This window comes from Equus caballus, chromosome 25, assembly GCF_041296265.1.
Source record: "Equus caballus isolate H_3958 breed thoroughbred chromosome 25, TB-T2T, whole genome shotgun sequence".
Lineage (NCBI taxonomy): Eukaryota > Metazoa > Chordata > Mammalia > Perissodactyla > Equidae > Equus > Equus caballus.
Window position 1 is genome coordinate 15740243 of NC_091708.1, and position 25090 is coordinate 15765332.

At 39.3% G+C, this 25090-nt stretch overlaps 1 protein-coding gene across 5 annotated transcripts in view; it reads left to right on the forward strand.

Annotated features, from left to right (window-relative positions):
- Positions 1-25090, forward strand: part of PLPPR1 (phospholipid phosphatase related 1) — a 263835-nt gene that overhangs the window by 135485 nt on the left and 103260 nt on the right. For 4 of the 5 annotated variants that reach the window (XM_070250788.1, XM_014735931.3, XM_070250789.1 and 1 more), the window contains one exon: positions 5386-5493. In XM_070250788.1, coding sequence (XP_070106889.1) covers positions 5431-5493 — 63 coding nt within the window. In that variant the 5' untranslated portion in view covers positions 5386-5430. Of the gene's footprint in view, positions 1-2402; positions 2525-5385; positions 5494-25090 lie in introns of all 5 variants that reach the window. The other variant, XM_070250790.1, reaches the window with a different exon arrangement.

The following is a 25090-nucleotide window of genomic DNA, read 5'->3' on the forward strand; positions in this document are numbered from 1 at the left end:
TAATGTGCTGAATACAAATGATCCAGAACAGTGAGGGGTAGCTCAGCGCCACCAAGGAAGTTAATGCCTATTTAACATGTGTTAAAGATGAGCTGGATTTTGAGATGATGGCTCACCCTGAGGACTGGGGAATAAGATGAAATGTAACTCTCACAACTCCCTTTTTCTTTGTAATTTTCCCTTTTCTACTCTAACCTCTGTTACGTTCAGTTAGGATTTGGATCACGTAGAAATAAGCCCTATTTTTCCCCTTTCTAGACACAATCTCATTTCAGTCTTACACCAACCTCATTTTGAGGAACTTCTAGAAACTTTCACCATATTGAATGTTGTAAAACTCATGTCAGAGATGCCCTTGATGTGACCTGGGTCATGGATTGTGCTGTCAGACATTCTTGCTTCTGGGGTCTCCTGACACCAGGGAAAAGCTCACGGCTCATTGGCCCAGAATCTCAATAAATATTCACTATTCTGTAACAGAAAAGTCAAAAAAAGAACCCAGCAATACTCTACAAGGAGCACTTCTCAGTGCCACTTGTGGTCCCTGGATGAGAAATGTTTTCATGCAAGTTATTAATTAACCAAAATTGAAGTCGTCTCTTTGTTGTCTGGTGAGTTAGGAGTCGTTTTGGTTGGTGGGAACAGAAAGTATTCTTGCCCCTGTGTGAGCCCCAACAATTATTTGCTTTAATCTCTTTGGATGGTTTCTCTCCCAGGCCTTGGGTAGTTTCCTCCCATGCTCATCAGTAACTCTGCTGAAGACTCAAGGGGGACCCTCTGCAGAGCATCCCAGCTCTCTCTCTCTCTGTGCAGCGTTCTCTGGTACTCTGCCTTATGAACTCCAGTTGCTTGGGTTGTCCCACACCCCAGTCTATCTACTCAACTCAGGGAGACTACCAGCCACTTTTCTGGGTTCCCCTCTCTCTGCCATTATCTGGAGACTCACTCCAGGCAGTAAACCAGGACAATTGCAGGGCACACATCTGTTTTTCCTCATCTTTCAGGAATCATTGCCCTTCATTGCCTCCACGTCCGATGCCTTGAATACCATTGTCTCATTTATTTTGTCTGTATTTCTTAGTTGTGTCAAGTGTAAAATCCAGTCCCAGTTACTTTCTCTGGGTTGGAAGCAAAATCCCTCCAGGGCTATTTTAAGGTGTTTAAGCTTGTTTTCAACACTCACTTTTTGAGGCCCTACTCCTGATGATCATAAACACATAAAGTATAATCTACATCTGACAGTAAATTTTTATTTTGTGGCAAAATGAAAAAAATTTTATAGCTTTTCTCTTGAGATTGTTTTTCTGAGTGCCTGATTTAATTTACAGTTATCTATAGTTGCTCTGCAAAGGAATTTTTAGAATTAAGGAAATGTCACCTACAAATCATTTTCAAATGAATTGTTATAAACACTAAATTGAGTAATTAATGAAATTGCAAGAATTTTACATACTCATTTGGTTTTGCATAGTTTTGGTGTCTTTTTTTCTTCATATCTTGTATATTTTCATGGGATCTTAAATAGTTAACAGGCCCTAGGAACTGGGCCTATAGTACCTAATGGATGAAGCAGACTTGCTTTCTTTTGGGGTTCAAGTGGTAGTAACTACCACTTATACTGGCTTTGCTATTTCCCCAGTCGTGGTCTCTGAGCTTGGCATGCCCTTTGTTTCCCAAATGCCAAGAAGGCACCTCAACAATTTCCAGATTTCCCTCTGTTAGGTACTAAGCAGGCATAGGTTTGTTCCCTTTGGCAAAACTGTGGCCTTTATCCCAGGGGAAACAAGTTCTTCACCGCTCAAAAATTCTCATGTCTTGGGGGCTCTGCTTTCAATCCTCCTAAATTAGTGGTCATCTCCACCCTATGTCCCTCTGCTCCCTTAGCTGTTATAACTTGGAGAAGGGGAGTTGCTACCATTGGCATCTCCTGAGTAGAGGCCAGGGATGTACCTAAACATTCAACAATTCTCAGGATAGCCCCCTCACAACAAAGACTCATTCGCCCAAAATATTGACAGTGATGAGGTTGAGAAACACTGTCCTAAATCAACGTGAGCTCAAAGTGAAGAGTTCTTGGGCTTACTAGGAAGGGTACAATTTTTGGTGGACTTGTTGTTTATTTTTTATTTATTTGTTAGATTTTTGTTTTAGTGAACTCTATTAATTCATATCCTCCTATCTTTAAAGGGAACCACCATGACATTTTTAACAAAATTAGTTCAAACTATTCTCTATACAAAGAGCAAGCTCTAGCTTCCCTAAAATCATCGACTCTGGGATCCTGAGAGTGACCACAGGCTATGACTTTGACCGCTGGCAATGTTAGATCCACATCAAGGTGGCACAGAAAGGCCCACTGAGTCGTGGCTACTCTTTCTCAAGGGCATTTCTATTCTTTGCAGCTTCCTTGACTGGTCAGCCAGAGTCAACTTTGCATAACCTAGAAATGAAGAGGTTTATGCCCATCCAGCTATGATCACTCTCCAGCACCATCCATTTTCAGTATCACTAAAACAGATACTTGGTAAGCAGTAATTATTTTTGTGTTTGTCCTGGGTTGATTAGGAATGATTATGCTTCTCATAAGCAAGAAGAGATTATGTGGAAAATTCAGTGGGAACACATGAAATAGCATTGACTCCTTCATTGGACAAGTATGATCCATAGTATTCTTACCTGCTTAGAAATGAAGAGCTCTTGAGTTAATTACCAGGGGGAAAAAAAAGCATTCTCAATATTCTTTTTTTCCCCCTATGTTCCTATCTGGTATGGAAATGGACCAATCTTGTATTTCTTATCCTTGGGGTATTCTGCTTGTGAGAGTTTGGGCATAAAGAGCACATGGACATAAACACGTTTTGGTAGCATCTATAGCTCCTCCTTGGTTCTCATGCATTCAGATTGGTTGTGTTTTTAGTTTCTCAAACATGTTAGGCCGACTCATATCTTTGGAACCTTTGCTCCTGCTGCTCCCTTTCACTGAAATGCTTCTCTCATCCTCCTGATAGAGGAGCAGCTACCTTTATTTTAATCAACTTAAATAGCCATCTTCTCTAAGAACCATTTCTTTAATTTTCTCCCAGCTAGGGCTCTATTATGACTTTTTGTGGACTCGAAGCAATTTTGCCTTTGTGGATCCCTTTCTCTATTAAAATAAAAATAAAAATTTATATTTTACAATTGGTATAAATCTGAATTTAATAATATATTAAAATATTTTTCTACCTAAAACTTCATTTTCTTAAATCTTAAAATAAATTGAAATATTTTAATCAACCCCTAAAAGTCTTGCAGGTCCTAGGTACCGTCTCTACTCTGCCACTGGATGAGAAATCCCTGACTTCAAGAGTTAGAATTGATCATTCATTTGTGCTGCTGTTATCCCTCTTATAACTCATTGTTTACTTGTTTGTTTATTTTTCAATCGCTTCTTGATAGCCATTGTGCCTTGAATACAGGGTATTTGGCTAACTCGTTGCTTCTAGTTGTGCCTAATGGGATAGCTGGCCTGAATTAGGGACTCATGAGTGAACAAATGATGTGGTTTGTTCTGGTATTTTGACACCAAGAGGCTCAAATTCATGAGAACACAGCAGAGCTGGGGTCACAAGAATCTTGGTCACTGCCGTATGTGGTATTCCTTTAAAAAGACTTCTGACAACCTCTGTGCTGGGAGATGGAGTAAGATGTATTTTTCCCTATTTCTACCACTAAATACAACTAAAATTCTTGGATGTTATGTATACAACAAACAAAGCTCTGAGAGGCAGATATAAAAGGGGGACTGGCGGGGGACCTCAGCACACAAGAAACACAATAGTGAGTTTCCAGGATTTCCTTTTTGCCTCATATCTCTGGATATCGGAGAAGCTCACCACCCCGGAATACCGGTAACTCTCAGACAAAATAGCCCCAAGGAAAACCTGCTCTCTCTAGCCCAAGGGCCAGGAAAACTGCAGCCTAATATGCAGAAAACTTTTAGAAAATAACCCCTTGACTCCAGCCACACATCACAAAAAAACTGCAGTCCCACCTCTATCTGCCAGCGAAGGCCAAGTGGAGACCCTGGACTTCAACCCTTGCCAGGCTGTAAGGAAGCTCCCCGAAATTCTTGCTGGGATCATGTCAGAGAAGGTCAGATGGGGAGCCAGGACTTTATTTCATGCTGGGCAGTAATGAGTAGCCCTCATTTCTCACGGGGGGAACTTGGGGGGAGCCCAGACTCTCACTCCCACCAGGCAGTAATGAGGCACCCTGACTCCCTCCTCACTGGAATGGTATCAGAGGAGGCCTAGTGGAAAGGCAGGGGTTTTACCAACTGCTCAGCAATAACAAGGCCACCTTCCCACAGTGTCAGTGGAGGCCACATGGGGAGCAGTAGAGAGGAACCTCCCTCTCTCCCAACCAGGGTGGTATCAGTAGAGGCATACTGAGGAGTCTGAACTCCAGTTCTGCTCAGTAAAAGGGGCCCACCTCCAACCAGGTATCATAGGAGGCCAAGTGGAGAGCCTGGACTTCCACCTTCACATGTCTGATGCCTTTGGTTTTTCTGGTGCCCCGATCTACTTCGAGGTGATTAAAATTTAATTTTCCTTCCAGATATATGGCACTGTATTTAATTGATGCTAACAGGAGGACTCATCTAAACGATAAAGACTGATAAGTGAATTATAAGATATTTGGATTAAGCAAGCGTAGAACAGAGATCTTCTAATAAAATATTTAAAACAGCCTGCTGTTGCCCAGCTCCTCCATTCTTCAGCATTGCAAGAATGTATTATTGCGTCAACCTTTTGTGTTTTGGGTGACACTCACACGGGGCTGAGGGAACCCCGTGAGAGAGATCACTGATGTATTAATCCAGCGTTGTTAATAGCCATGTAGTCAAGGGAGCAAGGGCAGAGAGTGGTCAAGGAAGGAAGTCAGGGATTAGTGCCTCAGTACTAAGTGTCACCTCCAAAGGGAGAGGCAAGGGCAGAAACACACAAGTCCGTAGGTTGCAAACCAGGAGGATGAGGCACAGATAGAGGAGATCCAGCCAGGATGGACAATAACATGTTTTGTAGCAGAAACTGTGTCATGGCATGAAGGCCATCTACTGGGTTAGGGATCCGTGCAGTTCCAGACAGTTAGAATTCTATTGACTAAAGCTATGTACGAGAAGTTCCCTATCTGGTCGTTTTGGCTCTAAGACTGTTCATGGCTAGTATATATTTTCTTTTTCCTGGGGTGATTATTAGTTTGACTTGACTGTGTTGTAGGTCACTATTTTGCATTGTTTGTACACAGCCTGCTTATCTACAGGGCAGCTGATATTTTTATGTAAACACCAAAGGGACTGTTGAGCATATGGTTCTTACACTATGCTACCTATTTCTATTTCAGCCTGGACAGTTTGAGACAGTGCAGCCTTGCTACATGGTGTAAGAAATGGCTGTAGGAAACAACACTCAACGAAGTTATTCCATCATCCCATGTTTTATATTTGTTGAGGTATGTGTATTTTTTTTTTTTACCTTTATGGACCCATTGAAATAATAGTAGCAGCTTTTGGGCTGAGAACTTGGGTTATTTTGTAAAATTATTTAATCTCATGATTGACAATTAAATTTCAATATCACAAATATTGTAAAGAATTAATAAATTATGCAAAATATTTCTTGAATAGGAAGCCATACAACAAGAAAGTTTATAAACTTCATCTATGGGGTATAAAATAATAGTTTTATTATATTTTTTCTATATTCAGTGATGACTTCAATATATTAACTATGAGTACAGCATTTTAATTATTTTTTAAAAATCAATATCATGTTTCAGGAATTCAATAAACCAGGTGGTTTACAGGTGATTTTTTTTGCCTTGGAGCCCGAATAACGAAAAAGAATCTTAGAGTTTACAATCTCCACTGGGCTTTTTCTTTAATGGTGTATTAAGAGCTTCTGTAATGTGCATTTTTTTTGGTCATGAATGATTTTGTTGAGTTGCTCCAAGTTTGCACCAGAAAAGAGTTTCTCCAGCATTTTTCTGGTTAAATTTCTTGCACGCTTTCCCCACTGTTCCTCCCTGTCGGTAATGTTCGCTATAGACGAGACAAAGACGTGGAGATTTTAGGAAATTTGGAATCACGTGATACAAAGAAAAATCAAAAAGCTGCTACAAGTTATCTCAAAATTTTGATTTGCCAGAGATGATATTATTTCTGCCTTATCAAGAGGTAGAGAATCGAATGGGTTTTTTTTTTATCCTAAAGATCCAGTTTAAAATAGGACCATGTAGAGAACTGAAAAGTAAATGTCTGAATTTCCTTTCTGGGTAACTGCCTGGGTAGTTTCTACACCTCAAGGATCAGCTGTCGCATGTTCTTTTGTCCTGGGATCTATGTGGCTGAGAGTGACAGGAGCATGGGTGTTGATCCATTTTATTATCCTCGTGATAACGGAGACTTGGGTTAAGCTACTGCTTATATTAGCAAAAGGTACTTTTGGTATATATGTTGTTTAAACACATCCTATGAATCAATGCAACAAATACTTTTATCTTCTACTTCTTGAAATAACTTTAGCTGTCTATATAGTCTGTTGGATAATATTGAGCATTCTGATTTTTGGCCAAATATGTATGTGTTTGGCCGATGCTTGAGTTTCACCTTATAGGCATCCTTCGGTAGTTAAGATGAAGAAATATTACTTGATGATTTATTTTCTGGTGATACTTGTGAACCAGTTTGTATTGCAGAATCAGGTGGAAATAGGAGATTAGGTTGGGACAGAGGTCAAGATACATGTAGACTCAAGCTAAGCTAAATCTCTGAAAGGGTAACAAAGAACTCGTCTCTCAAACACATATTCTTAACACTCTTCCTTTCACTTGCTATGCAAGACCAGGGATAACTCCATTTGGACAATACTATACACTGTGGATATTGTGGGTTCTAGTTACTATTGTTCATATTGAAATTGTAATGAAGGAAGAGGAGTCCTTTCTCCTGCTGCTCATGCAGAAAGGGTAGAAGGCTATGGCACTATTTTTCAACGTTAAAACCCTTTCTCTTTGTTATAAGAAAAATAAATTTTTAAAGTAAGCTGGAAGAAATTGAGGAATAAGTCATCTGTCATTATCTTTATCCCCCTGGTAGCAATTTTATTTTAAATTTTCTTAAAAATCAAACAGGAACCAAACCTCAAAGTAAGAGTTTTAATTTATAGCTGGAAGCTCTCTCTCTGAGGATTTTCATCCCTCTAATGTGTGGGTGATGAGCTTGACTGCTGGAGAGGCAACAAGCGACATAAATCAGTCTTTCTGTGCCTTAACTTGACACGAACATGAATTATAAGTGAAAAATTCTAGGAAAGGAAAGGATAGTTTATTCTTTTTCTTGCTATATTGTCATCCTTACTTTGCATCAAAGTTTAAGATATATCAGTGGCTTCTCTCAGAAACAGGCAGGGAAAAGGAAGTTAAGTGGAATATGGTGGAAGTTGAGAGGGGAGGAGGTGAAGCTCAGCGTGCTCTCGTGGTTCTCTTGAATTTCATTCATCAAACACTTATTGTTTACCGATACTCTTTCAGGCACGATAACAGGGATATCAGAAAACTTGGTCAAAAATAACTTGGTTAAAATGTCAATTTGATCAATGAGTATCTTTTCACTGTTATTTTTTTAATTATGAAAGAATTCAATCAGAGAAAATAATAGAACAGACATCCCAGCACCCACCACGTAGACCAAATCTTAAAATTTTGCCATGTGTGCTTCAAATATCTTTTTCAAGGAAAATAAAATATTGTAGATATATGGTTCAAATCCTACTGACCCAGAAGTAATTGTATATGTGAAGTTAGAGGCTTCGTCTCCCTGCATGATTCTCATCCATATTTTCATATTTTTCCTACATGCATATAGATTCATAAGTAATATTTAGGAAGATTTTACATAAAGGATATCATATTGAACTTGCCTTTCGCAACTTGCCTTTTCATTCAACATTATGTTTCTGAGATTTATCCAGATTGGCAATGCATTCTTTTAATTTTTCCATTTTATCCTATTGTGTGAATATACATAGCGAGGGGAAGTTTGGTTGATTTTTCTGTTTTTCTTAATTTTCTTTTACTCTTACAACTTTTTTGCAGAAAATATTCTTATTTCTGTCTCCATGTGCGTGTGTACAAGAGCTTCTCTTGGATTGATACCCAGCAGTGGAATTGCTGGGGGATAATTACATTTTCCGATTATTTGTTGCTGCATTATATGAACAATATTGATATTTTTATATCCGTTTCCTTGAAGAAGCTTTGTTAAACTCTATTATTAGTTTTATGAGTGTGTCTGTATATTTCTTAGAGTTTTTTTTCAGAAGGTTACATCATCTGCAAGTAGTAGCAGAGCTGTTTCTTCTTTTTCAATTGTTATGACTTTAATTAGCTTTTCTAGTCTTATTGCTTGGGTTAAGACCTCCTGTATAACATTGGATAGAGGCGGGGGTAGAGGACATCCCTGCCTTGTTTGAATTTATCCACATACAGTCGCATTCCACGTAACAATGTTTCGGTCAATGATGGATCATATATATGACAGTGGTCCCATAAGATTGGTACCATATAGTCTAGGTGTATAGTAGGCTATACCATCTAGGTTTGTGTAAGTACACTCTATGATGTTCGCACAACAGCCACATCGTCTAATCATGCATTTCTCGGCACATATCCCTGTTGTTGAGTGATGCATGACTGTGTTTGTCAGTTTCTTTGCTCACCGTTGCTCCTTTTATTCCTCTCCTTCCTTTAGGGTTTATTCCTCATGAAATTTGTCTTTTAGTAGTTCTTTCAGCAAGGGTTTAGTGAATTATAAACATTCTTAATATTTATCTGAAGTTGTTTTTATGTTACAGTTAGTCTACAATGGTGATCTAGCTTGACACTAAGTTCTCGATTGAAGGGTTTATTTTCCTCCCTCAGGATTTTCAGTGTCATTCCTTTCCCCTCCCAACCCCACTGGCCTTTATTGTCACTGTAAAAACTCTTCTTTTTTATTACTATTCTTAATAGGTAATCTACTTTTTCTCTCCAGTTGCTTTTAAATTTTTCTCTCTCTCTTTGGTGTCCTTTAGTTTCAGTATCAGGTGTCTAAGCGTGAATTTATATTGGCTAGGGCCTGTTGTGCATCTTGAATATAAAAAGTCATGTTTGTACCAATTCTGTAAAACTCTCAGCCATCACCTCTTCAAATACTCTCATTCTCTATATTCTCTTTTTCTGCAACATCTATTTCATATGTCAGACCTTCTCATTCTTTATATTTGATGTCTCTTAACCCATTTTGTTCTTTTTTTCATTTCTAGAAGTTCTATGTGCATTTTAAAACATCTGCTGTTTTTATAGTGTTCCTATGCTTGTGGTTTTTCTTTTATGTTCTCTCAGATTATTATATCTTAAATTATTGATATTCTAATCCTCCTGTATGTTGTGTCTGCTGTCTCTAGCTCACGGTGAATTATTTCCTTATTTATTTTTATGATTTGTTTTTATCTCATTTTGAGCAGATCTTGCTTCTTCTGTAGGATTCATGCGGGCCTTAGGTTTTAAGAGTGTCTCTTTGGAGGGATTTTACACACGTGTTTCTCTTAGGCTTAGGCTTCTATATTCAGAACCCAAACTTGCACAATCACAAAGTATAATTAGTCAAAGTTCACCTTCCTTGTAGTCTTCCTATGCCAGCAGGTGGATTTATGTAGAACAACTCATTCTCTGAAGTGAAAAGGAATTCTGGCTTTTACACAGGAGTCTTGGTTCCAACTTGAGTGCTCATGTTACTAAGATTGGCATGTTCTCTTTCTTTACTCCCGTCGAGGTCCACCATATCATCAGTTTATTCAATGACCACTCTAATTTTTAGTAGCCTTTTTGATTCAGCTCATGTGAATTAAAAGAAAGAAAAAAAGGCTTGCCAACCAGTGTTTGTAGAAGTTTGCAGTGGAATGTTTTCATGCCGTCTTTGTTCCATGAATGCATTCATTCACTCAACACATACTTATTCAGTGTCTATTTTTCCCCCTCAAGGCAGTATGTGTGTTGCCTTCTTGTATACTTAACCTACTGACTAGGCTTCTGTAACTTGGATCTCACCAAGTTTGTCATAGAGCCAGAATTGTTGGGCTGTGGCTGAAATTTGTGTGGGGGAGGCAAGGTAGGAATGAAAGGCACGTAAGTGGCCACAGTGGAGTACTGATGTGCGTTTTCTTGGTGATTTTAACTACCAATGCACAGAATTTTGACCGGGGCATGTTTTATTTGTGGAAGTTGGTGAGAAGAATAGATGCCAACCAGCCTCTAAAATTCAAACGTGCTGACAAAGTAGGAGCCTGCCTGGGACCCACCCAGAAGCTGAAACAGTGGTAGGGAAGCTGTCTGACAAAGCAGTGTGCAGCACAAAAGTTCTTACAGTGGTAACAAGTTAGGAGAGCATTGCTCTGGGTAATCCTTGATGTTACAAACCAAAATGAGAGGTTAAGATGTCACTGGAGAGAGAGCAAAGTTTGTAGATTAAGAGACTGCATATAGAAGGTGATGCGCTGAAAGGAGATTAACAGTGGGATGACAGCAGAGTGGATTGAGAAATAAACGTAGTGGACAACACAGGTGGTTCTAGAAACCAAACACTTGAATGTTAGATATTTAGAAAGTGTCTCTTTTGTACATCTCCCAGTGTCAGCTCGTCCTTAAATGTACTTTGCCTTGCTGGCCAGAGCCTCTTAGATGGAAAGCCCTTGATAAGAGAATAAGGATTTTAAGAGCCAGAATATGAACTTTTCTATCACTAATGAGAGGGAAATCCAGAACCACTAAAATTCCAGGATGGTCCACAACAATATTTCTGACCAACAGCTTTCAGCTCATCACTGATCTGGTTCTATTAGAGCAAGTGAAAAATAGCAAATGCTGAAGTAGACAGAAGCTGGAGAAGTCAGAGGGAGTAGGAAATTAAGAACTTTTAAATGAACGTGAGGATATCTGCTTTCTCACTTCTTCTCCTTGAAGTCAACAGTATTAATTTTTGGTGAGGATAAGGGTACTTACAACAAAATAGTTAAAAAATAAAAATAATGATCAAAATAATCGAATGTTCTATGTATTTTTCGTCCTTAATCCTTCTTTCTCTCTTTCCTTCCCTCCCTCCCACCCTCCCCCTTACTCTCACAATATATTTTTGATCCCCTCTCCCTCTCTCCGTGCTTTCATCCTTTCTCATTTTCTCTCTCTGTCACTTCAGCAACACCTCTCATGCTTGGGGATCTCCAACAGGAGGATTTCCCTGAGGAAGAATACACTCAAATTCATGATTGAAAAATCATTTTTTTCCCTAAAAATAAGAGTGTGAGCTGTCAGAGATCCCCCATGCTCCCTCAATCAATACCAGTGTAATTTCCCAAAATGCTTAGGACTGAGATATCCCTTTTGACAAATCTTCCCAGATACCGGTGGATTCCTCTCCAGACAACTGCATGCTTTCTCTGTAAAATCATGAATAACTCCAATAGTCAAGTGTCTTTCAAATATAGTTGTGCTTACAGCAAAACTGGAAATGGAGCTCAGCTTCCTTGGCAGACAACATTAAGTACCAGGAGTTGGGAGATAATGAATGTAGTTGTGGCTTGATGTGTATAGATGTGACAATTTTATCATTTTGATGGTCTCTTATACTTGCAATTTTTATTGCCTGTTTCTGACAACTCATTTTTCTTAGCTTGAACCTACAGGTGATTGTTAGAAATCCCAGTCTGAAGATAAATTATCTCCTGAAGTTCTGCAAGAACTTGATTCTGAGTGTCTTTCTGGGGTCAGAAATTAAGGAATGCCACATCATCATTTGTGGACAACGAGTGCCATTTCAATGCCGTTCTCATTTTGTGTGCCTCAATTTTTAAAAGAAGAGTGAGTCTTGGCCCTGGTTTCTGCTCTTTCCTTGCAGATGCTGAGATTTAGCAGCTCTGCCCACCTTGTTTTCCTGAGACTTAGATTGCAGCTAGCTCAGATTTTTATATTTAAGTCACACTGAGAGCTTTTTTTTTTCCTTTTTAAAAAAACTCTGCTGATTTTTGCCAAGGAGAAAGTATTAAAACTTATCCTCATAGATGGGGAGTAGAAGGAGAAAATAACTTGATGACAAAAGCACTGGGTTTGAGTGCTGGCTCTGCCATTTACTGCTGGTAGAAGCTTGGGTAACGTCTTTGGATCTGAGTTGCTTCATTTGTGAAATGGAAATTAAAACTTTCCTCATGGGCACTTTTGAGAAATAAATGAGGTAATGCACATAGAAGTGTTTGCCAAGTAATAAGTAGTTAATAAGTGTTAACATAAAAATAATTAAAAATAACAGGTCCTACCAAATATAAAACAGATAACAAAAACAACAATGTTTTTAAAAATATATATTGAGGTGTTATTGGATAAGATTTCAAACAAAGCGATGAAAAATTTGTGCGTCTTTTAAATTGCAATAACAAATGCAAATTGTACAGTACTTTCTGAAGCATTTTCTTATTTAATCATCATTTTGACTAGTGATTTCAATACTGGAGCAAAAGGACAATGCCAATATTTAGGTATCTATTTTTCATAGCATCAAAACACTGGTGTTTATTTTCGAAATGAGAGGTGGTTGCCATCACCCTTTGTCCTTGTCCTCAGTTGCTCTTCCAATTGAGTGAGGGCTCTTTATTCTTCAGCATTGAGTCTCTCTGAGTTGGATGTTTTGGGATCAAGGTCCCAGTTACAATCAATTATCATGAGAGGAAGAGAAGCTAGGACTAGGAAAGTGGATCTGGCCCGGGAGGACAGAAAGTCATGAGGGGAGGAAATATGGCTCTGGGGAAATCAGGTGGTTGCACTCCAAGGGAAGAACTGGGAGTTGGGCCTGGGAACCTCCCAGCCCCTCTTTCTGTAAAGCCCCTAGCACACCCTCCTTCTGTTTTTCTTAATGGCCTACCCTCTTCCCCCACTACCCTTTCAAAGATAGTAAAGACCCAGCCTGATTCTGGGGGAAAATACAAATCCTAGTGAGTAAAGAAAAGATGTGCAACTTCTCTAGTACTCTAAAAATGATAATGATAATAGCTATAAAATACCCCAGAAAGATTTTGAATAGGTCTGGGATGAGGTTAGAATAAGAGTACCTTTGCTTTTGTCAACTTTTTAATGAAATATGTAGCTCTCCGTACACATCTCAAGATGTAAGTTATTCCAATTTCAGATTTTTTTAATTCCCAAATAATGCTATTATACCGTTAAATACAACATATTTGACATTTGCATTTGGTATTTTACTATAAAACTGGAGTACTGAAAAGCATCAGGATCCGTATTGACCCTATGCTGTTTAAATTTCAAATGAAGAAACTAAGATACAGTAAAGGTAGTTGACTTGTTCAAGGCCACACAGACGATAGGTGTTAAGGTTGGGATTTTACTTTAACATAAATTGAAATCTTTTCCTTCCACTGCATAAATGTAGGCATGGTGATTGGTCTTATAGTGACATTCAAAAAGTGAACTTTCTCTAGTGGAGAACATAGGATGAGGAAGTCCTTTCTGATATATTCAAAGTCCAAAATTCAAACATATAGAAGTGTTGAAATGTGAATCTCCCTTTCTACAATCTACCATCCTTTAAGAGCTCAAAGAGTCTTATTGTGTTTTAATCCAGGTAAATCTTAACTATCTGGAACCCTTTGAGAAATAGGGCATTTTGTTTAGAGGTTTAGCTTAGCTGATAATAATCAGAAAGCCCGTTTGACTTCAATAATTGCTCAATAACTTTCTTTTAAAAATGTGTTTTGAATAAGCTCAAGCATAGTCTATAATAGAAGATAATAGAAAAGTCATTCATGTACTTACAATCTAGCTATATAAAATCTTAAAATTTTGACATTTTAAGTTTGGATTTAAAATAAGTAATAGTAAAACGTAACTGATATACTTGAAGCTCTCATGTACTCTTCCTTATAGGATCCCATTTTCCTCTTCCCCTCAATGAAGGGAACCACTAAGCTGAATTTGGAGCACACAGTCTCCTAAGATTTGAACAGTTTTCTAATATATGTTCATTTTGTGCCTTAGTAAGTTCAAAATGGTGAAAGCAATTAAATTTCTTTTTTTAATGTTAAGGTATCTGAACATGGGTTATGCAAATATTACTGTAGCTATAGATCTATAGGCAATTGTGCCAAATACATATATTGACCGAGGCTGTATCTGGTAAGTTGACATTTTTCAACAGTCCCAGCTAAAACCAACTCTAACGGTCGTTATGGGATAGGATTTGCCACAATAACAGACAGTGCCTAGAGCTCACTGGCTTAACATGACACAAGCTGATTTCTCATAGGGCAAGTCCTGTGTAGGTTGGTGAGAGGGCTCTGCCCATCACAAGAACTCAGGGACCCATCCTGTTTGGAGGCTCCATCTCAACACATTTCCATGATCACTTTGGTAAAGAAGAGCAAACATGGAAATTTTAAAGGTTCTTTTAAAGGTTCATCTGTAGTTGGCATAGGTCACTTCCATTAACATTGCATTAGCCAAAGCAACAGAAATGTGGTCATGCCCAACTTCGAAGGGGGTGGTGGGGAAGTACATCCTACAAAAGTGTCTAAGGGAGAGAGAGACTTTATAGCCTACATGGCTATCACAATGCCCTCATGATTTGTCTCTTCATATTACAAATTGTCTTAAATCATCCAGATAAGAAAAGATTTTACTTAGCCGTGTTCTGATTAATAGTGACATTTGCATGTGTTGCTGAGGTTTTTCTTTGTTAAATGATTTATGTAGTGAATGGCACTGACAGGAAGAGCTCCCTGTCATTGGAGGGTTCAAGTAGAGAACAGTTTGCCAAGTGGTAGGAGGCTGAAGAGGAGACTCTAGCACTCTAGTCACACGAGTGACTGGATGAAGGGACACTAACATTCCCCTGTGACCCTAAGTCCTCGTCCTAGTGAGACCATCCAAAGACGACAGTCTTAGCAAGAACCATCTACACCCAGGTGACATTTCCCAGTTTCTACCCTAGAATGCTTTCCTAATTCCACTGCCTGCTTTGTGTAACTTTACAGATGACCTTGTCCCCATGCTGTATGCCATACGGTAACATGCTCCCTATCAGTTTCCCTGAGAATTAACATTATACTACCTTAAACCAAGCGTGTTGAATGGATGCACTAGTACTCTGATCCTCAATAGAATTTTACATTAATCTTCTACGGAGCATGAGCCCAGACAAGTGTACCAAAATAATAGCAGACTCTGGAATGAACCTGTTGTATTTTTAGAGAATTCTGAAAGATAGCGTCTGGTCCTCCTGCAGTCTATTTTGCACAGGCTGTAGGTGATCCATTGTTTGCTTTGTGGTGCATTTTTCTTTCATAAAATTCATCCTTTAATATGAATTAGTCTAAGTTGTCATTGATATGTTTGGCTGGCCAAGCTATTTGTATTTCTCTTGAATCTTAATTCCCAGATTACATGAAGCCTGATTTCTAAGCTAATGCAATGTTATGATCATTTATTCTAAAAAAAAGAACCCAAGTCTTATATTTTAGTCTAACTCACAGCATATAAAAGTGTAATTTATAAGAATGCACACTTATAAGAGGAGGAAGTATAAAATAGCAATCTGTGAGGAGAGCAGCTTGGCACTGTGTACCAAAATCTTCAAGACTTTGTGTTCTTCTTTTGACCCCAAAAGTACACTCTTAATCTACCCTACAGAAGTAATCATGGATGTGACAGATTTTGCTGTAAGGTAATTTATCATAAATTGTTAATGATGGAAAAGAAAGGCCCCTAATATTGACCTACAGGGGATTAAAAAATTCTTATCCATTCAAAAAGTAGAGCACTATGCATCCATAAAAATGGTATTATAGATAAATATTTAATCCACTGAAAAAATATTCAAATTAGATAGTTAAGGGGATGGGGAGAGAACAAATGAATACAAAACAGCATATAATCTGAGTTTCCCTCAGCTTCACCAGACTGTGAATGTAGATGACAGTGACGTTATTGATAAGAACCAAAATTTCGCTGTCTATTGCACACACCTGCTCACAGAGGATTCCAGCGGCCCCACGGTCTCCCCGGTTAAGCCTAGTATTGTCACCCGTGCTCATGAAGCAGTCTCTTGGCTCTTGCTACCCAGAGAATTAGAGAATTTTCTTCATCAACTCCAGCCATGTACATCCATTTCCTCAAGCAAAGAAGCCACATAAAACTGTCTCACCCTGCAGTTGCTGGCGTTGCTTATATTGGAGGTGCTAAGATCAGAGCCACTGGTACTTTCTTTACACAGAGGGTGGGAAGAAGCTCTTTTCCCCAATTTCGTGTCTCACTTCGTCACCTGAGCATCAGTGGGGTGCTGCTATGTCTTATGTTGCTGTCTACAGCCCTTCTGTTCACACGACTCAGACATGAATCCATGTACTTGTGGAAAGACCATTACCTAAGCCGGACACACTTGTCTCCTCACCTTCGTTTTTCCTTCCACTTTCTCCAGGCAGATTAATTTACGGAAATTGTTTTTTTGTGGAACTTCAGCTTCTAACTTCTCAGATATGCCAGGCATGTTAAGGTCACAGCCGCAGATATTGCAGCCTCTAAGCCAGATAACCTCTCCATTCAAATTCTGCAACACAGGTGTCAAATGTGATGTCCTTATGGAAATGTGTGTTTGTGCCTATACAACTGTATGCCTACGAAGAAAAGGTATGCACAGAAATCTGCATTAATCTCTGAGTGTTGACGTTAAATGTATGTTTTTTACATGGAACTTGATTACTTTTTCCATCAGAAAAAATTAGCTAACTGCTTTTTAAGATTGCACTAAGTTATTGATGTGTATAGTATGAAATACATAATTCTTTATAGAAAGGCAGAAACTGGTTACTTCTCATAATTTGAAAACTCATTGTATTCACAAAATGTCCAAAATCTCACATCGTTTCTCAGAGTAGAATTAATTGAAACAATAGTGAGAGTTGCTCTTTCTAACATTGATTATCTTTACAGCACGAACTAATGTGGTCGTCTCCAACACCAAGCCTTAGGGGGATTACTATAAATCTAATTATGCTTCAATTGTCAGTCTTATTTAGGAAAATATATTTCAGTGCTCTGAATTTATTTTCTCTGCTTATAGCTTGATATATTACATTGTTCATTGTATAAAATAAATTTATATTTCTCCAACTATACCCGTGAAGTAAAGAATTCTTGCCCTACTCCTACCGCCATGTACTTACTACCACCAAAAACATCTCTCCCCACAGTTAATGATAAAGGCATAGACTCTTAATGCTAAATGTTGGGGGGGGTGGCAGGGGACAGAATCTTAGGTCACTTAGGCAAATCCTTCTTCTTTCAGATAACAGATTCAGAGAGGTTAAGTAATTTGTCTAAGATCATGCAGCTGATTATTAACTGAGTTGGTAGCCTGTAATCTGTAAGTGTCAACCCTGTCCTATCAATAGCAAATTAAATTAGTTATTCGTAGTCAAATAATTTCAAAAGCAGAACTATAAAAATTATTTCCACATGTTTGCAGCAAGAATGATCACAATAACATACAATACGATATGTCTTAATATACTTAACATAATGCGAGGAGGAGCCTTCAAGAGTAGAAGATCCCAAGGCCTGCAAAGATTCTGCATCAGCTCTGACTCACCTTTCCCAAGGGTTAGGGAAGCATCCCAGAGGAAGTTACATTTAGACGAAAACCTGAAGACTGGTGAGATGCTACTCAAGTGAAGGGGTAGGCTCGTGGGAGCAAGGGACAGCTTGGACCTAAGAAGGTACCAAGAATTTGAAAAGCTGAAAGAGTTTTAATAAGGCTGGAGCTTAGAGGATAAGATAGGGAGTAGCGACAGAGGAGACGGCAAGGCAGACAGAGGCCAGATAGTGAAGTGCCTTGTAGGCCATATTAAGCAATTTATTTACCCTAAGGGCTTTGGGAAACTAGAACACTCCTGGATATTTTACATTTATACCTCACCTGGTGATATGAAATGGCAGAGAGAAGTAGTGATGAGAACCCAGAGCCAAGGAGAGGAGACAAGCTTAGATTTTCACTATTTACAATGGATACCATCTCTCCCCAGACTGCGGAATAGCCTTCTTAGAAACATGTGTCATGGCCCTAGGGCCCTCATTGCCCACTCTCCCTAATAAGTAGTAGACAGACAAGAAAAACGTGAAAGGGATGCTGTCTTATCAAAAAACTGAGCATAGCAAATGGCTTTTAGACCTACCACGTCACCCTTTATCATAACCCAGGAAACTTTGAAAAAGACAATCTCAACCGTTGGACTAGCTTTGATGCTTCCCAAAGCTGCACTGGTTTATATGCTGGTTTCCTGAAGTGAAAGCTTGAAGATAATTTTTTCCTAAGATTCCTGGCCAGCATATATAGGTACAATGACATCATCTTATATCCTGATGTCAACTCTTCTGTTTTCCCCATAAGTTCATTCCTGCTTATCACACCATGTGTTAGAAAAGTATGTTCACTCTAGCATAAGGGTATCTGATCATCTTTCTCCTGACCCATGATCAGTTGGATATACTCATATTTAAAGTGATTTTCTAGAATTAGACCTGCAAAATGCTAACCCATCATTATATTATTCTCATTATATTCTTTTTGTAAACAACAGCTTATATTTGAAAAAAATGGGACATAGGAAGGTAAGGTGCATCTGTGGCCAAGTTAGAGATTTTTCTCTCTGAGACACTGGTTAGCCCACATGGGGATGAATTCATGGTCTTTGGCTCCAGCAACACAGTATTTTCACACTGTGGCCTGGGGACCACCTGCTTTGGAATGATTGGGGTGCTCATTAAAGTTAAGATTCCTGAGCCCAACCACTGATCTTTTTTTTTTTTTTTTTGGCTGGGAAAGATTAGCCCCAGGCTCACATCTGTTTCCAATCTTCGTCTTCCCACCCCAACCCCCTGCTGCCTCCGCCCCCCGCCCCAGAATATAGTGGTATATTCTACTTGTAAGTCCTTCTAGTTGTTCTATGTGAGCCACTGCCACAGCATGGCTACTGACAGACAAGTGGTGTGGTTCTGCTCGTGGGAACTGAACCCAGGCCATGGAAGCAGAGCACACCGAACTTTAACCACTAGGCCATCAGGGCTGGCTCACCAACTGCTGATCTTAATCAGAATGGAGAGTGGGGATAGAGGTATGCAGTTTCCAAGTTTTTCAGGTCCTTCTCATGTCCTGTAAAGTTTGAGAACAAAATCAATCAATGGAGTAGGTCATTGTGGAAATGTACATCAATAGAGACAGTTTAGCAGATGCTGGCAGTGCCCTGCCTATTTCCCTTGACCCGTCTGAAAGGCACTTGCAAACAGTCCTGAAAAAAACATACAGATTTCTCCGTCCTCTGTCTGAGGCCATTCTCTAGCTAAGGAACATGCTATGCCTAACAAGTTGAGTAGGCTATGATTGCTGGGGAGTCACCCCAGTGAAGGAGAGTGATGGCCGATAAACAGTCTCACTTCCTCACTCCTTAGCAGGACCATTCTGAAGGAAGTTTGCTATAGTCTATGAGAAGCCCCAGCAAGGCAGAATGCCAGCTGCCTGTAGTGATAACCTACTCATCAATGCACCTTTATTGGCGTGTCTCCCTTCCCCACTCTCTCACGTGCTTCCTAGGATCGCTTCACAAATGAACTCCCTGCCCCCACATCATTGTCTCAAGGTCCATTTTGAGGGGAGGCCGAACTAAAGCAGACAATAACTATGGAATAGAAAAACTTTATTCCAAGTGAATTAGGGCATAAGATTTGAAGGATGGAGGGCTAAAAAATTTTTTAAAGAGATTTGATGAAGGAAATTTTATTAAATCTGCCTAATGAAAATTGAGTCAATTTAGGCAATTTTATTTTTCACATTGTCTGTTATCATTTCTGTGTGGGTGTTCATCCTTCTTTGAAATCTAATGTGTTCACCATCCTTCCCAAAGTATCCTCATCACTTGATATTAAATCCTGCAGCTATGCCTTGAGAAAAATCTTCAGATTTTCTGGAGATTAATATTAATTTTGTGTGTATTACATGGAATTTAGATAACTTAGGAATTAATTTTCTTTTGATAGTACACAAAAGAATGGCTTAGCCGAAAAATAAAAAGAATCCTTTAAAGACTCCTTTTCCTGGGAACTAGAAGTTATTTGACTGAATAGGAATTTCAACTCTGTGATACTAAAACATAAGTTCCTCTCAGCTGACAATTGTTCAGATTCATCTGTGTCATCTCCTAAGACAAATGACTTTGAAGCTGAAATTTGGTGTACTTTCTTTTCCGCCCTAAAGGAAAACAGCATGATATTTTGGGAAAGGTTTGGATTTGAGGGTCCGACAAAATAGCTGTATGACCTTCAGCAAGTTAGTGAGCATCTCTAAGTTTATTTTCTTATCTATTAAAGGGTAATAATAATAATACCTGCTTCACTAGGGTGCTTTGAGGATTAAATAGAGTTTTTAAGGTACCGAGCACATGGCAGGTAGATGCTTACTGCTCGTTCGCTCACAGGACAACCTAGCTGGAACCACACACCATGAAAAAGCCAGCATTTTATCAGCTCAGGAATGCCCTTGGGGTGTCCGATTGTATACTTTTATTCCACTTGCTCTGTTCTGTCATTTTTATTCAGGAACCATCTCGGGCTGAAGGAGAGTTATTTATAGGATTCTGTGTCGCCAATGTCTGTGACCTGCAAACATTTGGCTGACTGTGGCACAGCCGCCAGCTCAAGTGAAAACTCAAATGGCTGACTTGTCAACCTAATGACATACACAAAATTTAACTGTTTAATGTGTTTGCTTTCCACGGAAATTAGTCTATTTTGAATGAAAAGACAGTTTTGACATTCTTCAAACACAGGATGCAAAATAGCCCATTAATCTTGGGCCAACCAGTTTGGGGGGTTTTGTGCCTGCCCTTGACACTAATAAACAAAGCTGGGTTGTATGAAATTTTTTCTTTTGGATTGATGTTCAGGTTTGCATTGTAGAAGCAATGACAAATTCTCTGACACGTATTTCCAAGTGAAATCGGGACCTTAGTTGTTGTTACTACCTAGGCTCTTTGACTCCTTCTTGCTGTAGAGAATTTCATGCTGAGTTCTTAATGGCAACTTCCACTTTTCATTGTGAGAATCTTTCATTAGTGAACATGTTTTTATTGTCTATATTCCTAGTCTCCTCCCAAACTGTCTTCTCTTGTCTTCCCTGTGTGGTTACATACGGAGGAGTCTTCCCATCCCTCCCTGGGCTCAAACTTTTGAGGCCTAGGGTGATATCTTTTTTATCTTCATATCTCTTGGTACCTAGTGTAGAAAAGTGATTTGTACAGAGTGTATGCTTGTCTCAGGTTGGATTCCTCCAGAAACAGACCCTAAAACAAAGATTTGAGTGCAAGTAGTTTGAAAGTACCTGTGGAGAGCAGGAAATGGAAAGGAATGAAGCTAACACAAGGTGCATTAAAGAGCAGGTTCCCATGGTGCAGAACTGAGGCTCAGGGCATGCTGGAGACTTCTGGGAGGCTGCCTGGAATGTGCCTCAGATTCTCCCCACTGAGGGGCGAGGAAGCTGAAGTACTTATCACATGGTAGTGGCATCGTTGTTTGAGGTTGACTCCATGGGGCGCTGGTTCCTGGGCTCTTTGCCCAGTCCTGCATGCAGCCAGTGTACTCCTGCTCCTCAGAAAGCCCTTAGGCTGAGAGTTGCCTTGTAAGAAAACAGCGAGTGCCAAGGGACTATGGCAGGGCACTGGCCTCCTCTGCTGTAATGCTCCATAAACTTGTATTGCACAGAATTGAACAGAATTTTCCAAGAGCTATAAGAAATGTCAAGTGACCCGAAGGCCTGAAATCACTGATTTTTACTCACCTCCTGCAGATACATGTTTTCAACAGTATCAGCTTTGTCAGGACAGAAGGACTTGGGGACTATGTTTTCTCTAAAAGCAGCAGCAGGCCAGTTTTTCTTCTGACGCCATCACACTGCTGGTATGTCTTCCACACCCAGGCAGGTTACAGATGGAACAATAAAAGTACTCTTTATACTTTTTAACCAACCTATATGGGATCTCAGTAGAGACCCTAGGGAAAAAGCTTCATGGTCCTTTGGAAACAGCACGAGGCCAGGAGTTAGAGAATTTAGATTTTCATCTTGCTTCTTGTGTGATCTATGTGGCCTTGCAAAAACCACTCTCAACCTTCTAGGTCTCATTTTGCTGATCTGTAAAATGTACAGATTGAACACTAAGGTTTCTTCCAGCTCAAGCATGATTATCCTATGAAATAAGGCAGTGGGATTTGTACCTGTGATGTGGATCAAGCAGAGATTGGGAGAAAAAATACAGACTTGCACACATGTGCAAGCACACATTTTTTTTCTGTAACATGTACATGTATCTATTTATTCCATAGTTATTTTTACTCTAAAAATGGGAAAATTATGGCATTCAGAATATGTCCTTCTCAAATGATTTTTTTTTTCTCCTGAAAGCAAATGGTTTCTTCTCCCACTTACAAATGAGAACATGTTTTCCATGTAGGATCAGAACAGGGAAAAGAGTTTGAGAAAGAGAATTATATGTTTGTTTTGTTGTGACTGATGTGATCAAGTTGTCTATAGAGATGAATGTCAGTTGAGAATTTATGTGAAAATAACCTAAGGTTGCTTCCCCGTGTGAAGTAAGTTTCTCCTAATTTCCCATCTGTCTTCATAAACTCAGCAGGATTATATACTAGTAGAAAAAGATTCCCTGTCTCTTAATATTAAAAAAACAACAAGCTTGCAGTTTTTTGCTAATTTAACCTCATGCCCTAATAAAGATAAGGTTTTATCCTCTTTGTTCCAAGGGGTAGACAGTGGTGTGTGAGCGGTGGTAGCAACTGGCTCAAGCCCCTCGGGGATTTGTAGGGCTCATTTGCCCCAATCCCTATCTCTTTGAGGACTTTATATCACACTATAAATAAGGGAAATCTGGTATTTCAGGATAAGAGTGAAAAGCATATTGTGATTAAGATGTCAAAAAGAAGGAAGATTCACATTCTATGCTAGCACTAATCGTCCCTGGCTCTGACCTTCCCACTTGAGTCTTTGAAGGGAGTGCCTAGGTTTGGCTGATGCTCAACTAAGGATGCAAAGTGTTACTAGCTCTGGTTTTGAGTTCCAGACAAGTTTATGGGCAGCTGCTCTCACCCCATATATTGAGAAAGCAAAGCCACAGCCAGGCCCTTCTGTTAGCCCTTTGACATTGTATGTACCTGTTCTTCTCCCTGGAGACCAGCCCTACTCCAGATTGGCTCTTCAGGGCCATGGAAGTACAGTCATCATTCAGTATCCATAGGGAATTGGTTCCAGGACCTCCCACGGTACCAAAATCTGTGGATGCTCAGGTCCCTTAGTTGGTCCTTTGTTTTCCAGGTTCCACATTCGCGGGTCGTAAACACTAGTAGGTGATCCGCGGTTGGGGAACAGATATGGAGGGCCAACTGTATTGAATGGGTTTCTAAGCTTCTTTAGCTTCTCTGGAGGGGTTGATATTTTCTTATTGGGCTAATAGGAATGTCTGAGATCCCAACAGACTTTTGAATCAAATTCAACTTTGGAACTTTTTAATAACTGGATACACCTGGGTATCTGTGATCGCCCCAGTTCAGTCTAGTCCTGCACAAATCATAAAGTGGGTAATGTGGGTAAACTGGGTAATGTTCACTTTCACCAGGGTCTCTGAAAGAAGTTTAGATTCTACCTTTGGAGAGAAGGTTTGTGTGTGTATGTGTTACAGGTGGGAAGAAGTGTGCTCATTCTAGTTTCTTGTGGATTTTATTTTAATAATTACAATGCTAGTTTTGTAGCCTTTAAGGTACTCACATTTCCCGTAGTTTTGTTACCTACACAGTGTGGTTATTATATATTTAAATCCCCCTTGGAAGAAAGAATGGAGTCATTAATGCTTGCAAAATCCTATGTATCTGCAAGGAGCCTTCATATGTTCAATTCATTTTTTTTCTTTTTGGAAATTATCTTTCCCTATTCTCAAGGTCTTAGCAGTGGTTCTAAAACTTCACTATGTATGAGAATCACTAGAAGAGTTAGAAACGTAGATTCCTGGCTCCTCAGAGATTAGGTTCAGAGAAGATGGTTGATTAGGAATCTACATTTTAAACAATTACCCCACATGATGCTATATGCAGTTGGCAGGTGGATCTTATTTTAAGAAAAACTATTTTAGAGAAGCTCATATCATAAGTGTTTTTGAAAAATCTCTTTTCCAAGAAGAGATCTTGTCAATGCCAGGAATTAGGTGTTTCTAAACAGAAGTCAGTCATGAATAAGTAAGGCTTTGCCATCTGCAGGAAAGTAGCCGGTAGGTATGAGATGTGCACCTGGAAGTCATTGTTATTTGGGACAAATACACATTTAAGCATTTTGTTTTATATTTTCACCTAATTTTTAATGTTTATTAAGTTCACATTGACAATGCCCTTTGGATATGACAAACATAGCCACCTAAAAGGTCTATTGTATCATGGCCTTAGACCTTAAAAATGTTTATCAGATATTTATCAGCATTTATTCAATATGTATTTATTGACATTTTTCTTTGTGCTGGGCCCTATGCCAGCACTAAAGTGATGTCACATTTGAACTCTCCCATAAATTCTATGTGAGTGTCCTATACTTCCGGGCTTGTGTAAAATACATGGGCTCAGACAAAAATAAGTTTTGCTTAAGCAAAGAGTTGCTGCTTCCTCAGTTGAGGAATCATAATCTTTCCTGTAATTGTAAGACATAGAGATGCTCTATGTCATCTTATAGAGAATCTCAACTGATTGTTGGCAGAGGGTAGGATAGTCCTGGGGGCCAGGGGGAGTGTGCCCACAAATTACAGCAACATGTTTCCTCAGGGATTCTGGCAAGTGTGAGAAGTCAAGTCACAGTGACCAAAGGATTTATAGGAGCTAGACTATTTCTCAAAAGTGATGAGGCCGAAAAAGGTTTAAG